This window comes from Mobula birostris, chromosome 12, assembly GCF_030028105.1.
Source record: "Mobula birostris isolate sMobBir1 chromosome 12, sMobBir1.hap1, whole genome shotgun sequence".
Classification (NCBI taxonomy): domain Eukaryota; kingdom Metazoa; phylum Chordata; class Chondrichthyes; order Myliobatiformes; family Myliobatidae; genus Mobula; species Mobula birostris.
In genome coordinates this window covers 47008668-47025207 of record NC_092381.1, presented here as the reverse complement: position 1 = coordinate 47025207, position 16540 = coordinate 47008668, and the positions used below count along the sequence as shown (strand labels likewise).

At 37.7% G+C, this 16540-nt stretch overlaps 1 protein-coding gene across 3 annotated transcripts in view; it reads left to right on the top strand.

Moving 5' to 3' along the window:
* osbpl9 (oxysterol binding protein-like 9) overlaps nucleotides 1–16540 on the top strand; it is a 201180-nt gene that overhangs the window by 117584 nt on the left and 67056 nt on the right. For all 3 annotated transcript variants that reach the window (XM_072273759.1, XM_072273758.1, XM_072273760.1), the window contains 3 exons: nucleotides 6989–7036; nucleotides 13827–13856; nucleotides 13985–14035. In XM_072273759.1, the coding sequence (XP_072129860.1) occupies nucleotides 6989–7036; nucleotides 13827–13856; nucleotides 13985–14035 (129 nt within the window). The remainder of the gene's footprint in view (nucleotides 1–6988; nucleotides 7037–13826; nucleotides 13857–13984; nucleotides 14036–16540) is intronic.

Sequence of the window (16540 nt, the reverse complement as noted above, 5' to 3'; positions counted from 1 at the left end):
GCTTAAACAAGATAAATTGCCAGCACCATTTAATGAGGCATGTATCATTCTTTTAGCGAAAAGAGGTAAAGATCCAACAGAGTGTTCCTTATACAGGCTGAGTTCTTTGCTAAATGATGATGTCAGAGCTTTGGCCTGTAGATTGGAGAACATTCTGCTCTTAATTATTTCTGAAGACCAAACTGGTTTTATTAAAAATCGTCTCCCTTTTTTCAATATATGGCGTCTGTTTAATATCTTATACTCATCTTCAGCTGGGATCCTGAATGTGTCATTCCTTTAGATGCGGAGAAAGCGTTTGATCGTGTGGAGTGGAACTGTTGCAGTTTTAGAAAAATTTGATTTTGGACAAAGTTTTATTACGTAGATTAGATTGTTATACTCCCATCCCACTGCCTCTGTCTTGACTAACTCTCAGCAATCCCAACCTTTTAATCTTAAAGGTGGCACCCGGTAAGGGTGCCCTCTAAGTCCCTTTTTGATCTGACCATGGAGCCATTGGCAATTGCGTTTCGTAGCTGCACTGATCTGATGGGGATTTGGAGGGGGGGGGTGTTGAGCACAAGGTCTCTCTTTATGCTGATAATCTTTTACTTTTTATATCAAATCTGACTACCTCCTTACCCCCAGTGTTTTCTCTCCTTAACAAACTTAACCAGTTTTCCGGTTACAAACTTGATGTGTTAACATATTATAGCCTAGGTAGTAGGCAATATACCTTTTTTTTTATAAATACAGCTCTGTGGAGATAAAAGTTCTGATTAACTTTTCTACATATTGTAAAGTTGGCTTGGAGTTGGGTAATAGGAGAGTGGGGTGGTAACTAACTACATACGATTCTACCATGGGTGCTTTTTCTTTTACTGTTATGAACTGTACATTCGATACCTTTGTTTTGCACTGTACAAACTTCTTTACTTTTTTTTTTCTTCACTGTATAAACTAAGAAAATAATTTTTAGAAGTGTCTAGTGATACAATTTGGTAGGCCAAACCTGAAGGCAGAATACATAGTTAATGGCAGAATTCTTAGCAGTGTGGAGGAACAAAGGTATCTTGGGGACCAAGTCCAAGTTGCTGAGCGAGTTGATAGGATGGTTAAGAAGACATATTGTTGGTCTTTGGCCTCTGGGGTTGAGCTCAAGAACCGTGAGGTAATGTAGCAAAATATTGTGTTCAGTTCTGTTTGTCTCATTATAGGAAGGATGTGGAAGCTTTACAGAGGGTGTAGAGGAGATTTACCAGGATGTTGTCTGGATTGGAAAGGATGTCTTATGAGGGAAGTTTGAGCAAGCTAGGGTTTTTTGAGCAGAGGAGGATAGAAAGTGACTTGACAGAGGTGTATAAGTTAAGAGGCATAGATAGAGTGGATAACCAGAGCCTTTTTCCCATGGTGGCAATGGCTTAAATCAGAGGACATCCTTTCAAAGTGAATGAGGAAAATCTAAGGGAGGTATTAGAGGTAATTTTTTTTAACACAGTGGTAAGTTCCTGGAATGCACCATCAGGCGGGTGCTGGAGAATGATACATTAGGGGCACTTAAGAAACTCTTAGATAGGTACGTAGATGGAAGAAAAATGGAGGGTTATAGGTTGTGATGATGGAAGGGTTAGATTGATTGAAGAGTAGGTTAAAAGGATGGCACAACATTGTGTACTGTTCTAAGGCTGCAATGTGCCTAAGACAAAAGAGGAAGTGCTGTTCCTCAAGCTTTTATTGGGTCACATGGTTGATAGTACAAGAGGCCACAGACCAATAGTTCAGAGTAGGATGGAGAATTAAAATGTCAGGAATCGAGAAGCTAAGGGTTGCCCAATCACCCAAACTGCATTTAATTTCTTCAAAGCAACAGTTACCACATTGTGAATTCCAGATGCAGCATACTGGATTAAAAGTAGTGGAAGTGAATGGCTACTTCACTTGGAAAGACTGTTTGGATCCCTGGGTCACAGGGAGAGAAGGGGTGAAAAGACAAGGTTGGATTCCCTGCTGTTACAAGGAAGAGTGCTGTGTAAGAAGGGAATGGTCAATGGGAATGGAAAGAGTGGGCCAGGTGGTCATGAAGAAAACTCTTTAATGCTGAATTTAGAAGACGGGCGAAGATTAGAATCAGATTTATTATCACTGGCATGTGATGTGAAATTTGGTAACTTAGCAGCAGCAGTTCAATGCAATACATAATCCAGCAGAAAGAGAGAAAAAATAAAAATAATAATAAATAAACAAGTCAATCAATTATTTATATTGAATAAGATTTAAAAAACATGCAAAAACAGAAATACTGTATATTTTTTTAAAAAGTGAGGTAGCGTCCGAAGATTCAATGTCCATTTGGGAATCGGATGGCAGAGGGGAAGAAGCTGTTCCTGAGTCACTGAGTGTGTGCCTTCAGATTTTTATATCTCCTACCTGACGGTAATAGTGAGAAGAGGGCATGCCCTGGGTGTCTGATGGTGCAATCTCTTTGAATGTAGTGGAAATTACAGAGAATTTTCAGTTGAATATGGAGGCTGGTGGGTGGAAGCTGAGGACCAGGGGACTTTATCCTTGTTCCATTCTGAAAGAGAGGGAGTGAAAGTTGTGGCACAGGAGATGAATAAAATATGGTCAAATTTTTTTGTTACAATGGTAGAGGAAATGTTTTGATTTATTTAACAAACCCACAACATTCGTTACATAAATTATCTTCTAGATTGGATGAATATGGGAAGGTATCAGGTTACAAAATAAATTGGGATAAAAGTGAAATTTTACCTCTTACTAAAGGAGACTATAGTCAATGTCGATTAGTAACCCAATTTAGATGGCTGGTAAATGGTATAAAGTATTTAGGTATAAGACTTGATAATGATGTAAAGAATTTATATAAATTTAATTATTTACCACTATTGAAAAAAATTCAAGAAGATCTTGACAAATGGATGATACTACCAAGAACATTAGTGGGTAGAGTCAGTGTTGTAAAAATGAATATATTTCCTAGATTACAGTGTTTCAAACATTACCATACAAGTGCCACAGAAATTTTTACAAGAGTTAAATAAATGTGTGAGAAAATTTCTTTGGAAAGGTAAGATGTCAAGAATATCATTGGAAAAATTGACATGGAAATTTGAGTTAGGAGGGTTACAACTTCCAAATTTTAAGAATTATTACAAAGCAAATCAACTTAGATTTATTGCATCTTTCTTTGAGGAACAAAAACCGGCATGGATTAGAATAGAATTAGATAAGATAGGAGAAAATACACCCAAAGATTTTATATATAAATGGGAATCTAAATGGATATGGGAAAAGAAAGAATCTCCTATATTAAAACATTTGATTGATCTATGGAATAAGATAAATGTTGATAATGAAATAAAGAAATCTTTATTAGCAAGGAGACCTTTGATTCAAAACAGACTTATTCCTTTTACAATGGATAATCAACTTTTATATAATTGGTACCAAAAAGGGATTAGATCTACAGGAGACTGTTATGGACGAAGTATATTGATGTCATTTGAACAATTAATAAATAAATATAAAATATCAAATAACTCTTCCTTTTGTTACCTTCAATTAAGGGCTTATTTAAAAGACAAACTGGGTCAAACAATGTTTTTGCCAAAACCCAAAGAAATTGAAATTTTAATTCAAAAAGGAAAAATTAAAAAATATATTTCTTTTATGTATAATTTGATTCAATTAAACAAGGAATCCACAAGTCAAAACAAAAATGGGAAACAGATCTGAATATTAATATTGATGAAACAAATTGGTCAAGACTGTGTCTTGACAGTATGACAAATACAATAAACATACAACTTAGATTAGTACAATATAATTTTTTACACCAATTATATATTACACTGCAAAAAATAAATAGATTAAATTCAAACATCTGATCAGTGCTTTCGGTGTAATCAAGAAATTGGTACTTTCTTACATTCTATTTGGTCTTGTTTCAAAATTCAACCTTTTTGGATAAATTTAAGAGTTTTATTGTAACAAATTACTGGAACTCAACTTCTACATAACCCTATATTATTTCTATTAGGTGATATTGAAGGGATAAAACCCAAACTTAGACTGAATAAATAACAGAAAGAATTTATAAAGATTGCATTGGCAGTAGCCAAGAAGGCTATAGCAGTTACTTGGAAATTGGATTCATATTGAAGTATGGATCGTTGGAATAATGAAATTTCTAGTTGTATTCCACTCGAAAAAATTACTTACAATTTAAGAGATAAATATGATACATTTTTGAATATTTGGCGCCCATATTTACAAAAGATAGGATGGCATATTTAGTTGCTCCGATGATAAAGATGTTGGTCCCTTGGGGAAAGTAATAAATAAATATACTAAATTTATTTTGAATCCCATGGAGCATGTGGAAACTTTCCAATATCCAGGCAGTCTTTCTTTTTTTTCAGGTAGGGGTATATATCGGGGGGGGGGGGGGGGGGAGGGTAGATATTATCATTCTATGTAATCATTTCGAAAACTCAATAAAAATTATATTAAAAAAAAAACAATGGTAGAGGAGGCAATGATAAACCCTTCACCACCTTCGAAGAAACTAAATAGCCCTTTCAGGTGAGGCAGGATTTCACTTGTACCTCCAAGAACATCTATTACATTCCAGTTACTAAGTGGTCCCTGACAGTCGAATAGGCAATATTTTTGTGGTGCACCTGTACACACAGAGAGTTAGTGATGATATGTCATTTCAACTTCCTTTCTCATTCCCACTCTGACCTCTCTGCCCTCTGCCTTTCCCACTGTCATAGTGAGGCCAAACATCTACCAGAAGAACAGTGCCTACTCTTCCACTTGGGAACCTTTAACCCAATGTATAGATGGTGGATTTTTCCACTTTCAGGTAACCCACTCCAGCCCTTCCCCCACCCCACTTCAGCCAGTCCACCCAGACCTTTCTCACTTTGTTCACCTTTTCCTCCTTTCTCCTCACTCCAAACTCATTACATAGATGTGTCACCCTCCCCACCTTCCCAATTCCATCTGGCCATCTCTCCCTTATCTGGTTCTACTTATCTCTTCCTAGCCTTTGTCCACCATTCTTTCCTCCCTCCTCCTCTCACTTGCCTCCGTTATTACAATCCAAATGACTATGATCTCATCTGGTTTCACCTATCACATAGCAGCTTCTGTATCATCCTCCCTTCTACGTTCTCAGTCCTGATGTAGTCTCGACCTGAAATGTCAACCATCCCTTTGCCTTCATGAATGAATGCTGCTTGACCCACTGAGTTCTTCCAGTACGCAAACACGAGGAAATCTGCAGATGCTGGAATCTCAAGCACACACATAAAGTTGCTGGTGAACGCAGCAGGCCAGGCAGCATCTCTAGGAAGAGGTACAGTCGATGTTTCAGGCGGAGACCCTTCGTCAGTTCTTCCAGTAGTTTATTTCCCACTGGGGATGGAGGGTAGAGGCAATAGCCATGGAAGTCAAGGAAGCTTGCAAAGGATATGAGTAGATAGCCTAACTTTTGAGATGAAGACACAGATCAAGAAAAGGAAGTAAAGAGTCAGCTGACATGAAGGTGAGAGCAGCCTAGAATCCATCAGGTTAGTTAAGAGTTTATAAAGCAGAAGGTGAAAGTTATAATAAAGGTGATTCCCACATTAAGACTGCACAATTATCTGAAATTCACCTTTACAGAATTTGCAAATTCACTACCCCAAAATTTCGGTGGGGGGGGGGGGGGAGACAAATAAATGAACACATTAAGTTTGCTTTTAACTTCTATTCCTTGCTGCCTGCACAGATGATCGGGATTTACACTTAGGAAAATCATAAAATGGCCCATTTTCATGGAATGCAGCTCCCTTGTAATGTGAGGATCACCTGTAGGCAGACAAGGCATTATTTTTCTATCCTTTGATTTTCTTTATTCTCTTTGTTATTTTCTTTTTTCCTTACTCATTGTGAGTATTTACTTGCCTTTGTTCTAATAAAGATCCTCAAAAATGGAAATCCTAAATGTAGTGCTTGTGTGTATAGAATAAATTAAATTCTGTTTTCCTCGATGTTTTAAAATTTATTTTTATGCAATCATCACAACCAAAAGTTGGTCTCAATTTGTGGATAATTTTGATAATGTTACTTTGAAATAAGTGCTAGTTGGAATAATGCCCTTGTTCTTGTATATTAAATTTCTAGTTATTGAATATATAGAAGTAGTTCAAAAATTCAGAAAACATTTGAAGTGCTTTGTCTCAGCTGAAAGATGACTTTTCTTTTCAACTGAATGATTGCTGCAGTTAATATGGCAGTCTCTATAGATCAACAACATGACACTTAATGTTTTAAAAGGATTTCTAAAAGCCACCTGCAAGATTATCGAGCACTGCTTCTATCCTGCCATCAGCCTCTGATCGCTATTGTGGATTCATTGTGGCAGCCTGTCTGGTTGTCTGCTTATATTTCCAGCTGCCTACTTGACTACCAGCCATTTACTTTAGCTATTCTTCAACTTGCACTATCAAAGCTTAAGTTTCAGCTATTCTATCCACTCATTGGCAATAGGGTGCATTAAACATTTCAAAAGGTTTTATAATTCAGAAAGATATAGATTTCTAATAGGGAAGAAACATAGAATATCAAAAAACAAAGCAGAAGAATACATGACCAAAAACAAAAATAATTCCTTTATAACTTTAGCTAGTTAAAAGTATCTTATTGCTGATATTCTATTGAGTTTAGATTTATTATGTATGTTAATACAGTTTATTTTATTTTTCTTTGGTCAAAAACAGAAAATGTACTTATCGTATAAACACACTGAATTATTTAACTTGGATTTGCATGCAAATTTAGTTTTAACAGTGCCAAATGTTTAAAAAATACTCAAGAGTTTTGCATTAGAAGCTATTAATATCTGGTCAATGTTGAAGTAACTTGAATAAAGATTTGCACTACCCCTGTGTTGATTACTCCTGTTGGAATGGCTTTTTCTTTCCACACTTTCCAGTTGTTTGATGAAAAAGTCAAGACTTGCAATGATGATGAACAGAGAAGGGTAAGTTTTCATCTATCTATGACTTGTAACTTTACTGAATGATTTGCAAATTAGCAATAATTTGATGTTAAAAATGATTTTTTAAAAAATCAAGAAATATACAGTACCCTCCGTCAGGTAATCATTTTCAGGCTAATTATCTTAATCTGATATGTTAATGAGAAATTGAATACTGTCAGCCAAATTGGGATGGAGAAATACTCAGCAAGTCAGCAGCTTTAGGAAGGGGAATATTTTTATGACAGGCTTGGTCAGTTACTTGTCTGCATTTTTCAAAGGTGCATTTTATTATTAAAGTATAGATGCAGTGTTACAACTCTGATATTTGTCTTCTCCAGATAGTCATGAAACAAAGAAAGTCGTTGAAAGAAAGAAAGACATCACCCCCCACACACAAAAAAAGAAACTAAAACTTGCAAACCCCCAACTCCCTCTCTCACACAGAAAAAACTAACAGATCACCCACATGATAAACCAACAACAAGAACATCAAACCCGAAACCCCCTACCCCCTTGCACGCACAAAAGTGTTCAGATTACCCACCTAGAAAGTGGAAGCCAGAACATCGAACCCCAAACCCCCAGCCTCCGACTGCTACTCTCATACAGAAAAAACTTAACAGATTGCCCCCATGGAAAAACGGCAAACTCCAAGCCCCTAACCTCCTCCCTCGCACAAAATTTAAATTTTTTTCTGAAGGTTAAATATTTGAGCAATGTGATGGATGTAAAAGCAAGTTCATCATCTTAATTTTTATTCCCATAAAACATAAGTAAATTATTTTTAAAAAGAGTATTAAATATAATCTAATTGTTTGGCCATTTTTGCCTTTCCTGTTCTGTCATTATTTGACTGACTTCTGGATTATTGTCTCCAAAGATACAAAGTTCTCATAAAGTTGTTTCATTTGAGACCAACAGCTCCAGCACGCCTTAGGGATCTGACTCATCCTTATTTGTGTTGTGCGCCATCCTTATGCGAATGTGCTTTCCAAAACTTACCAAGATTTATGATGGAATCTATATAACATATATAGACCTTTTCATTGCAGGTGTGCTATAAAGCACTGAAATAAAAAGCAATATTTTTAATTAATTAATTAAACATTCTATTTCTGCATCTGACAGCTTGAAAATTGTCACTGTAAATAGTACATATAAATTAGCGTCCATTGACTGTGGTGAAACACCTTTTATTTAAAAAAAAATTACTGGTAGGAGTTCAAAAGCATATTCTCTATGTGGGTATGTAGAAATGTTAGAAGTTTTCTTAAACTACTCCAATGTTTGTTTTGGATTCCCTGCAATAACTTTACTTTCATATCACAGCAGCAGCAGTTGTTGCAATTAATTAATGACTGCTTGAGGAGGTTTTTCTTTGAAATGTTCAATTATTTTTGATTTTATTAACACCAATCATGCCTTCAACCAAATGCTCATTTCCTCACCAATACAGCATAGTAGCACAGCTGTCTCAACTTATGAGCTATTCAGGCCCTTAACTCTGTTTCTGTTTTTGCGAATTTTTGCTCTTCTGGAAGTCATTTTTCCTCTCGGTTTATCTGGAGTTCTGCTGTCTGCAGTGAATTCATTCAACCATTAGTCCTATAGCTATTGACACTGCCAGTTCTGGGAAAGCATTTTTCTAAAGTATCACTTTAGAACCTTCCTAGCCTTATCAGATTCTTGTACTCCAATCTTGGCATCACTTGGTAGCCTCCAACCTTGATAGCATGAACATTGATGTCTCTAGCTTCTGGTAATGTCTCCCTCTTTCCCCCTTCTTTCCTTTTCCCTTCCCTATTCTGACTCTGATTTTACCCCTTCTCTTATCATCATTTGCCTATCAATTCCCTCTGGTACGCCTCTTCTTTCCCTTTCTCCCACGGTCCACTCTTCTCTTTCAGATTTCTCCTTCTCCAGTTTTTTTTTTACTTCCTTCCAGTCCTCATGAAGGGTCTGGGCCCAAAACATCGACTCTTCATTTCTCTCACCAATAGTGATCAATTAGGCAGAGATAGAATCTGTATTTACTGTCAAGTTCCTTTATTGGCTCAGTTCACATGTATGTGAATTTTTACAACCGAATACCTGTGTTTTACATCTGCTAAGTTTCCCTGACTCTCCATGAGCAGTCAAAAAGCATCTGCACTGGTCAGGTGTTCCTTGTGGCCCTGAGGTAATCTCCTCATGCCCGATGTGAGGTCCTCCAAATCTGCATTCGTTGGTCTCTGGAGAGTTGTCTCTGCCTGAGCTCCCAAATTGTCTATTTTTATACTTTTCCTTATGGAATCAATCTATGACTCTCAATCTCATTGGCTCAAAGTAATCTGGCTGACCTGTGTTAGTTTCTCATTGGGTATAGCCCAGGGCTACAAGCAGTATTATTTTATGGCCTTCACCTTCAGCTTCATGCTTTGGGTGACTCCTTTTGGTCTGTTCAACTCTGGTTTAAACCAGTCAAATCAGGTCACCCAGGCACTGGGCCCAGATGAAGAGATTACTTCTGTGAACCTGCCATTTTGCACAGTAAACAGCTTCTTATCTTAGAATGATCTCAGGTGTAGCAGATCATTAACAGAACCTCCTTGTGTCCACATTCAGTTGCTCTGATTAAGTTATACCAGAGCAAAAATCAGTTGATCAGTCATAAAATGGCAGCTGCAAGGACAGTAACACAAAGTGACCACCTCCATTGCTGTTCACTGATTATTGTTTTTTTCTGGCTAACACTATCTTATGTATTTATATTGATTGTATCTTTTTTATTATTGTGTTCATCATCTTAGTTTGCTTTTTTTATATGCTGCATTGCATCCAGAATAACAATTATTTCATTCTCCTTTGCACTTGTGTACTGGAAATGACATTAAACAGTCTTGAATCTTGAAGAGTTAGGTTTGATGAGAAAGGTCAATAACACTCATGGATATAAAAAGGATATAGGGTGAGTAGGAAAGTTCTTCTGGGCTGAGAGATTAGCAATGAGCTTACTGTATGGTGAAGCAGGTATCAGGGGCTGGCTGGCTTGATCCTGTTTTGATTTCTTATGTTCTTTCATCAGTGTATACTGCAGATAGGTTATCTACAATTAAACAAAACAATCATCACCCTCTATCAAGCCAGCACAATCATTATTTGCTTCATTTGGTTCTTTTTTGTCTCCATCCTATCACTAAATTCCTTTTCTTCTCTCAACAGCTGCTCATTCTCTGTAACCAACAGCATGTTTTCCTTCTAACTTTTCTTTGTTCTAAAGAAAGTCATCAATTCAAAATGTTACCTGTTTCTCTCAAGAGAGATATGGCCTACTTGAGACTCCAGCATTTTCTGTTTTTCAACATCAGCAGTTTGTTGCTTTTTGAAAAACTGAGAGGTTTTTTTGCCTTGTGGGGAGGATCTGTAATAGTGGAGCACAGTATCAGAAATGTGTGTGCAGAGTTTTCTTTCCACTGAGGTTCATAAATCTTAAGAATTTTCACTCCCATAGAGCCCTAGTGGCTGAATCATTGTTTATCTTTAAGGCCAATGAAGGCAGATATTTAATCTGTAGGGGAATCAAAGGTTATTGAAGCTGCTAGGAAGATGGAGCTAAAGCCAAGACCTTGTTGAATGGCAGAGCAGGTGTGAAGGACTATGAGTCTTCTTGTGTTTCACCTTTGGCAGATCCTGAACTCTGATATTTGGAATTTCCTTTTATGAAGCCCTTTCTCTTCCTCCTCCTTACTTACTTAAGATGGTCATCTGTCCTCCTGTAATTGTCCTTGGCTACGTGTTAAAAGAGATTAATATTCAAATTTTCAACCTCTCACTGCTACGGGCGGAAGTTCCCACTTGCTTCAAAAAGGCAACAATTATGCTAATGCCTAAGAAGAATAATGTGAGCTGCCCAAACGACTAATGCCCAATAGCACTCACATCAACAGTGATGAAATGCTTTGAGAGATTGGTCATGACTAGACTGAACTGCTGCAAGGACCTGGACCCATTGCAATTTGCCTAGCGCCACAATAGTGAAGCAATCTCAATGGCTCTCCACATGGCTTTAGACCACCTGGACAACATAAGCACCTATGTCAGGATGCTGTTCATTAACTATAGCTCTGCATTTAATACCATTATTCCCACAATCCTGATTGAGAAGTTGCAGAACCTGGGCCTCTGTACCTCCCTCTGCAATTGAATCTTCGACTTCCTAACTGGAAGACCACAAACTGTGCGGATTGGTGATAACATATCCTCCTCGCTGACAATCAACACTGCCACACCTCAGGGGTGTGTGTTTAGCCCACTGCTCTACTCTCTATATACACATGACTGTGGCCAGGCAGAGCTCAAATGCCATCTATAAATTTGCTGACGATACAGCCATTGTTGGTAGAATCTCAGGTCGTGATGAGAGGGCGTACAGGAGTGAGATCTGCCAACTAGTGGAGTGTTGCCACAGCAACAACTTGGCACTCAACGACAGTAAGACAAAAGAGCTGATTATAGGCTTCAGGAAGGGTAAGATGAAGGAACACATACCAATCTTCATAGAGGGATCAGAAGTGGAGAGAGTGAGCAGTTTCAAGTTCCTGGGTGTCAAGATCTCTGAGGATCTAACCTAGACCCAACATATTGATCTAGTTATAAAGAAAGCAAGACAGCAGCTATACTTCATTGGGAGCTTGAGGAGATTTGGCATGTTAACAAATACAGTCCAAAACTTCTGTGGATGTACCATGGAGAGCATTCTGACAGGCTGCATCACTGTCTGGTATGGGGGGCCTGCACAGGACTGAAAGAAGCTGCAAAAGGTTGTAGATCTAGTCAGCTCCATCTTGGGTACTAGCCTCATCTTCAGGGAACGATGTCTCAGAAAGGCAGCATCCATTATTAAGGACCTCCAGCACCCAGGGCATGCCCTTTTCTCACTGTTACCATCAGGTATGAGGTGAAGGCACACACTCAGTGATTCAGGAACAGCTTCTTCCCCTCTACCATCCAATTCCTAAATAGACATCGAACCCTTGGACATTACCTCACTTTTTTTAATATACAGTATTTCTGATTTTACATGTTTTTAATCTATTCAATATATGTATATTGCAATTGATTTACTTTATTATTATGATTTAATTTTTTTCTCTTCTATCTTATGTATTGCATTGAACTGCTGCTGCTAAGTTAACAAATTTCACAAAACATGCTGGTGATAATAAATCTGATTCTGATTTCAAAGTAAATTTATTATCAAAGGACACTATATACAACCCTGAAATTCATTTCCTGAAACTCAATAAATCCATAATAGAGATGGCATCAACTTGGGCATTCCAGCAGTGTGTAAAAGATAGCAAACTGTGCAAATACAAAAAGGAAGAAAGTAGTAATTATAAATAAACAATAAATATCAAGAACATGATATAAAGGGTCCTTGGAGATGAGTTCATAGGTTGTGGGAATATCTCAATGATGGGGCAAGTGAAGATGAGTGAAGTTAACCCCTTTAGTTCAAGAGCCTGATGGTTGAGGGATAATAACTGTTCCTGAACTTGGTGGTGTGAATCCTGAGGTTCCTGTACCACCTTCTTGATAGCAGCAGCAAGAGGAGAGCACGTCCTGTGCTGTGGAGTTCCCTGATGATGTTGCTGCTTTCCTGTGATAACGCTTTCTGTAAATGTGCTCAATGGTTGGGAGGGCTTTACCCATGAATCTGTGGGCCATATCCGCTGCTGTGCTTTTTTCATAATTTCACTTGCATGCTGGACCCAGGGTAGGTCCACTGAAATAACACCGAGGAATTGGAAGTTGCTGACCTTCTCCGTCTCTGATCCTCCAATGAGGATTGGCTCATGGACCTCTAGTGTTCTTCTCCTGAAGTCAGTTATCAGCTTCTTGGTCTTGTTGATATTAAGTAAGAGATTGTTGTCGTTTCACTACACAGCCAGATTTTCAGTCTCCCTCTTGTACACTGATTTGTCACCACCTTTGCTTCTGCCTACGACAGTAGTGTCAACAGCAAATATGAATGTTGCAATAGAGCTTTGCTTAGCCAGTCAGTCATAAATGTAAAGCAACTAGAACAGGGGGCGAAGCATACAGTTTTGTGGTGCATCTGTGCTAATGGAGATCCTGGAGGAGGATCCAGTTGCACACAGAAGTATTGAGACAAAGATCTTGAAGCTTATTGGTTAGTTTTGATGGAATGATGGTATTGAATGCTGAGCTGTAGTTGATAAAGAGCATATTGATGTATGCAGTACTCAGATAGTAATTTGCATATTGTGTATGCCTGGATCATTGCAGATCAATAACAGTGATACTTATAAGCTTACAAAAGCACATACTCTTTCAATTCTGTATGTGTTGTACTTTGGATGAAAAATTTTTGGACCAAGGTGAGCAGTTATAAATCACCCTCTAACTTAAACTTTGTGTAGGGCTACTGCCACGGACTGCTGATAAAATTGGTAGAATTGTGTGATCTACATAACAGGAGCCACTCAAGCTGCTGATAGGGTTTCATTGCTGAACCATTGATAGATTATGTCCTAAAGCTATTGCTTATGTCCTTTTCCATGGTTTTCCTGATAGAGAAGTACTGTTGTGTTACTGATAATTCTTGAGTTATTTCATATAACAAGCAGTGAAAAATTCAATTTTAACTACTCTTTGCTTTGGATTTAATACTTGAAGCTATTGCTTGTTCATTTTTTTTGTATTTGAGATTAATTTAAACCATTTTACCATAATGTTTTGTTATTGGGAAATTTTTAAGGGAACTTGTTTGCTATATATTTTCCAGAAAATTGAAAATCTCAAGGAAGTAACAAATGTAAGTTTCTCTGTGATTTTTATTGACTCATTGACTAATCAAAGTTAACTAAGTACAGTTAAGTGTTGGATTAAACTGTGAAAAATACTTTTGATCATTGCCGATGGTGCATTTTTTTATTTTTGCAGAACATGGTTGAATCTATTAAACACTGTATAGTGTTGCTGCAGATTGCCAAGGTAAGATGGCAGCCAACGTCATTAACTAACTTTTGTACTTAGCTTTCTTACATCTGGTTGAGTGTATCAAATAGTTTTCAATACTGTATTTTAGTAGAACAGTTCTACTATATTATTTGTCAAATGAAAATCTGGGCAACTAGCAAGTATTTGTTCAGCAATGGGTCATTTTTTTTTCATGATTACCATGCACTTTCAGAATCATTTGTTCAGCAAGATAACATCAGACTATATATGATTTGTAATCTTATGGGTATTGTTTATATAAAGAAAATTGTAAGTTGTTTAGTTTATGCTGGCGCCTACAAGATTAATTTCCTTTGCATGCTTCAGTTCCCTTTAAAATCCCATAGTCATGTTGGTAACAGCTAACTTAGCATTGGATAAAGGCAAATTAATGAGAGTGGATGACTATATATGATGCACAATTAAGTACAGGGATATAAGGAAATAAGGAAAGGGGAATGGAGCTAATGTGATTGCTTTTCTGGCAATTGGAATGGAACAGATAGGTAGGATAATTTCTTATGTCATTCTAAGTATAATAAGTAATTTAATATTGTTTAACTCCCTTGTTTGATAAGTAATCTCTCTATGTTACTTGCTCTGTCCTTCATGTTGTATAATTCAAACTTAATTTCTTTTTTTTGGAATTGATCTGTAATTGACACCATACAATTATGCCTAGCTTTGACTATGAATTCCAGGATATATTTCTGAGGACAAAGCTAGAATAATCAATATGTGAATTCTGTAAATTTTAAACTGATTTATCTGAATGACATTGGTGTTGAGGTTTTTTCTATTTCACTAAATTGTCAAACTCTGTGAAGGAGGTTGTCATCTCATGCAGCATTATGCATATTCATTTCTTTCATAGATTGAAGTGATTAGAAATTATGTGGAGACATTTCCAAGATGCACTATCCAATCAGTGAAGTTGCACTTCTAATTTCTTTCATGCAAATAGCTGCATTTTCTATTTTTGTTCTTATTAAATAGCATCTTGTTCACTTGAACTGCCAATTCCTTCCACCAGATGTACAACTGCAAGAAAAAGTTTGTGAACCCTTTGCAATTACCTGGTTTTCTGCATTAATTACTCATGAAATGTGGTCTGATCTTCATCGAAGTCCCAATAATAGACAAACACAATCTTCCTAAACTAATCGCACACATTTCATGTCTTTATTGAACACATTGTTTAATCATTCACTGTCTGGGCTGGAAAGAAAGTATTTAAACCCCTGTGTTTAGTAACTGGTAGAATCTCCTTTAGCAGCAATAACCTCCACCAAACAGTTCCTGTAGCTGCTGATCAGACTTGCTCAATGGCGAGGAAGAATTTTAGAACATTACTCCATACAAGCCTGTTTCAGTTCATCAATATTTCTGGGATACCTTGCATGAACAGCCCTCTTCAGGTCATGCCACAACACTTCAATTGGGTTAAGGTCTGGATTCTGACTTGGCCATTCCAAAACACAACTTTCTTCTTTTTAAACCATTCTGTTGTTGATTTATTCTTGTATCATTGACTTATTGCATCACCCAACTTCTATTAAGTTTAAGGTGACTGACCGCTACCCTGGCATTCTCATCTAAAATGTCTTGATACAATTTTGAATATATCGTTCCCTCAGTAATAGCAAGCTGTCCAGGCCCTGAGGCAGCAAAGCAACCCCAAACCGTGATGCTACTTCCACCATGTTTCACAGTTGGGTTGAGGTTTTGTGCCCTTTCTTCCTCCAAGCATAGCAGTGTGCATTTCTGCCAAAAAGTTCAACATTTGTACCACAAGACATAGGAGCAGAATTAGGCCATTTGGCCCATCAAGTCTGCTCTGAAATTCAATCATTACTGATTTTTTTTCTTTGCCTCCTCAGCCCCACTCCTCGGCCTTCTCCCCGTAACCTTTGATGCCTTGGTCAGTCAAGAATCTATCCATTTCCACCTTGAATACACCCAGTGACCTGGCCTCTACAGCTGCCTGTGGTAACAAATTCCACAAATTCACCACCCTCCGGCTAAAGGGATTTCTCCACATCTCTGTTTTAATGGATACCCCTCAACCCTGAGGCTGTGCCCGCTGGTCCTAGACTCACCCACCACGAAAAACATCCTTTCCACATATACTCTGTCCAGGCCTTCCAACATTTGGAAGGTTTAAATTAGATCTCCTGCTCATCATTCTAAATTCCAGCAAGTACAGGCCTAGAGCCATCAAACGTTTGCATGTGATAACCCTTTCATTCCTGGAATCATCCTTGTGTATCTCCTCTGAACCCTCTCCAATGCCAGCACATCTTTTCTTAGATAAGGTGCCCAAAACTGTTCACAATACTCAAGGTGAGGCCTCACCAGTGCCTTGTGCAGCCTCAGCATCACATCCCTGCTCTTGTATTCTAGACCTCTTGAAATGAATGCTACCATTGCATTTGCCTTCCTCACCACTGACTCAACCTGCAAGTTAACCTTCAGGGTGGTTCTGCACAAGTACTCCCA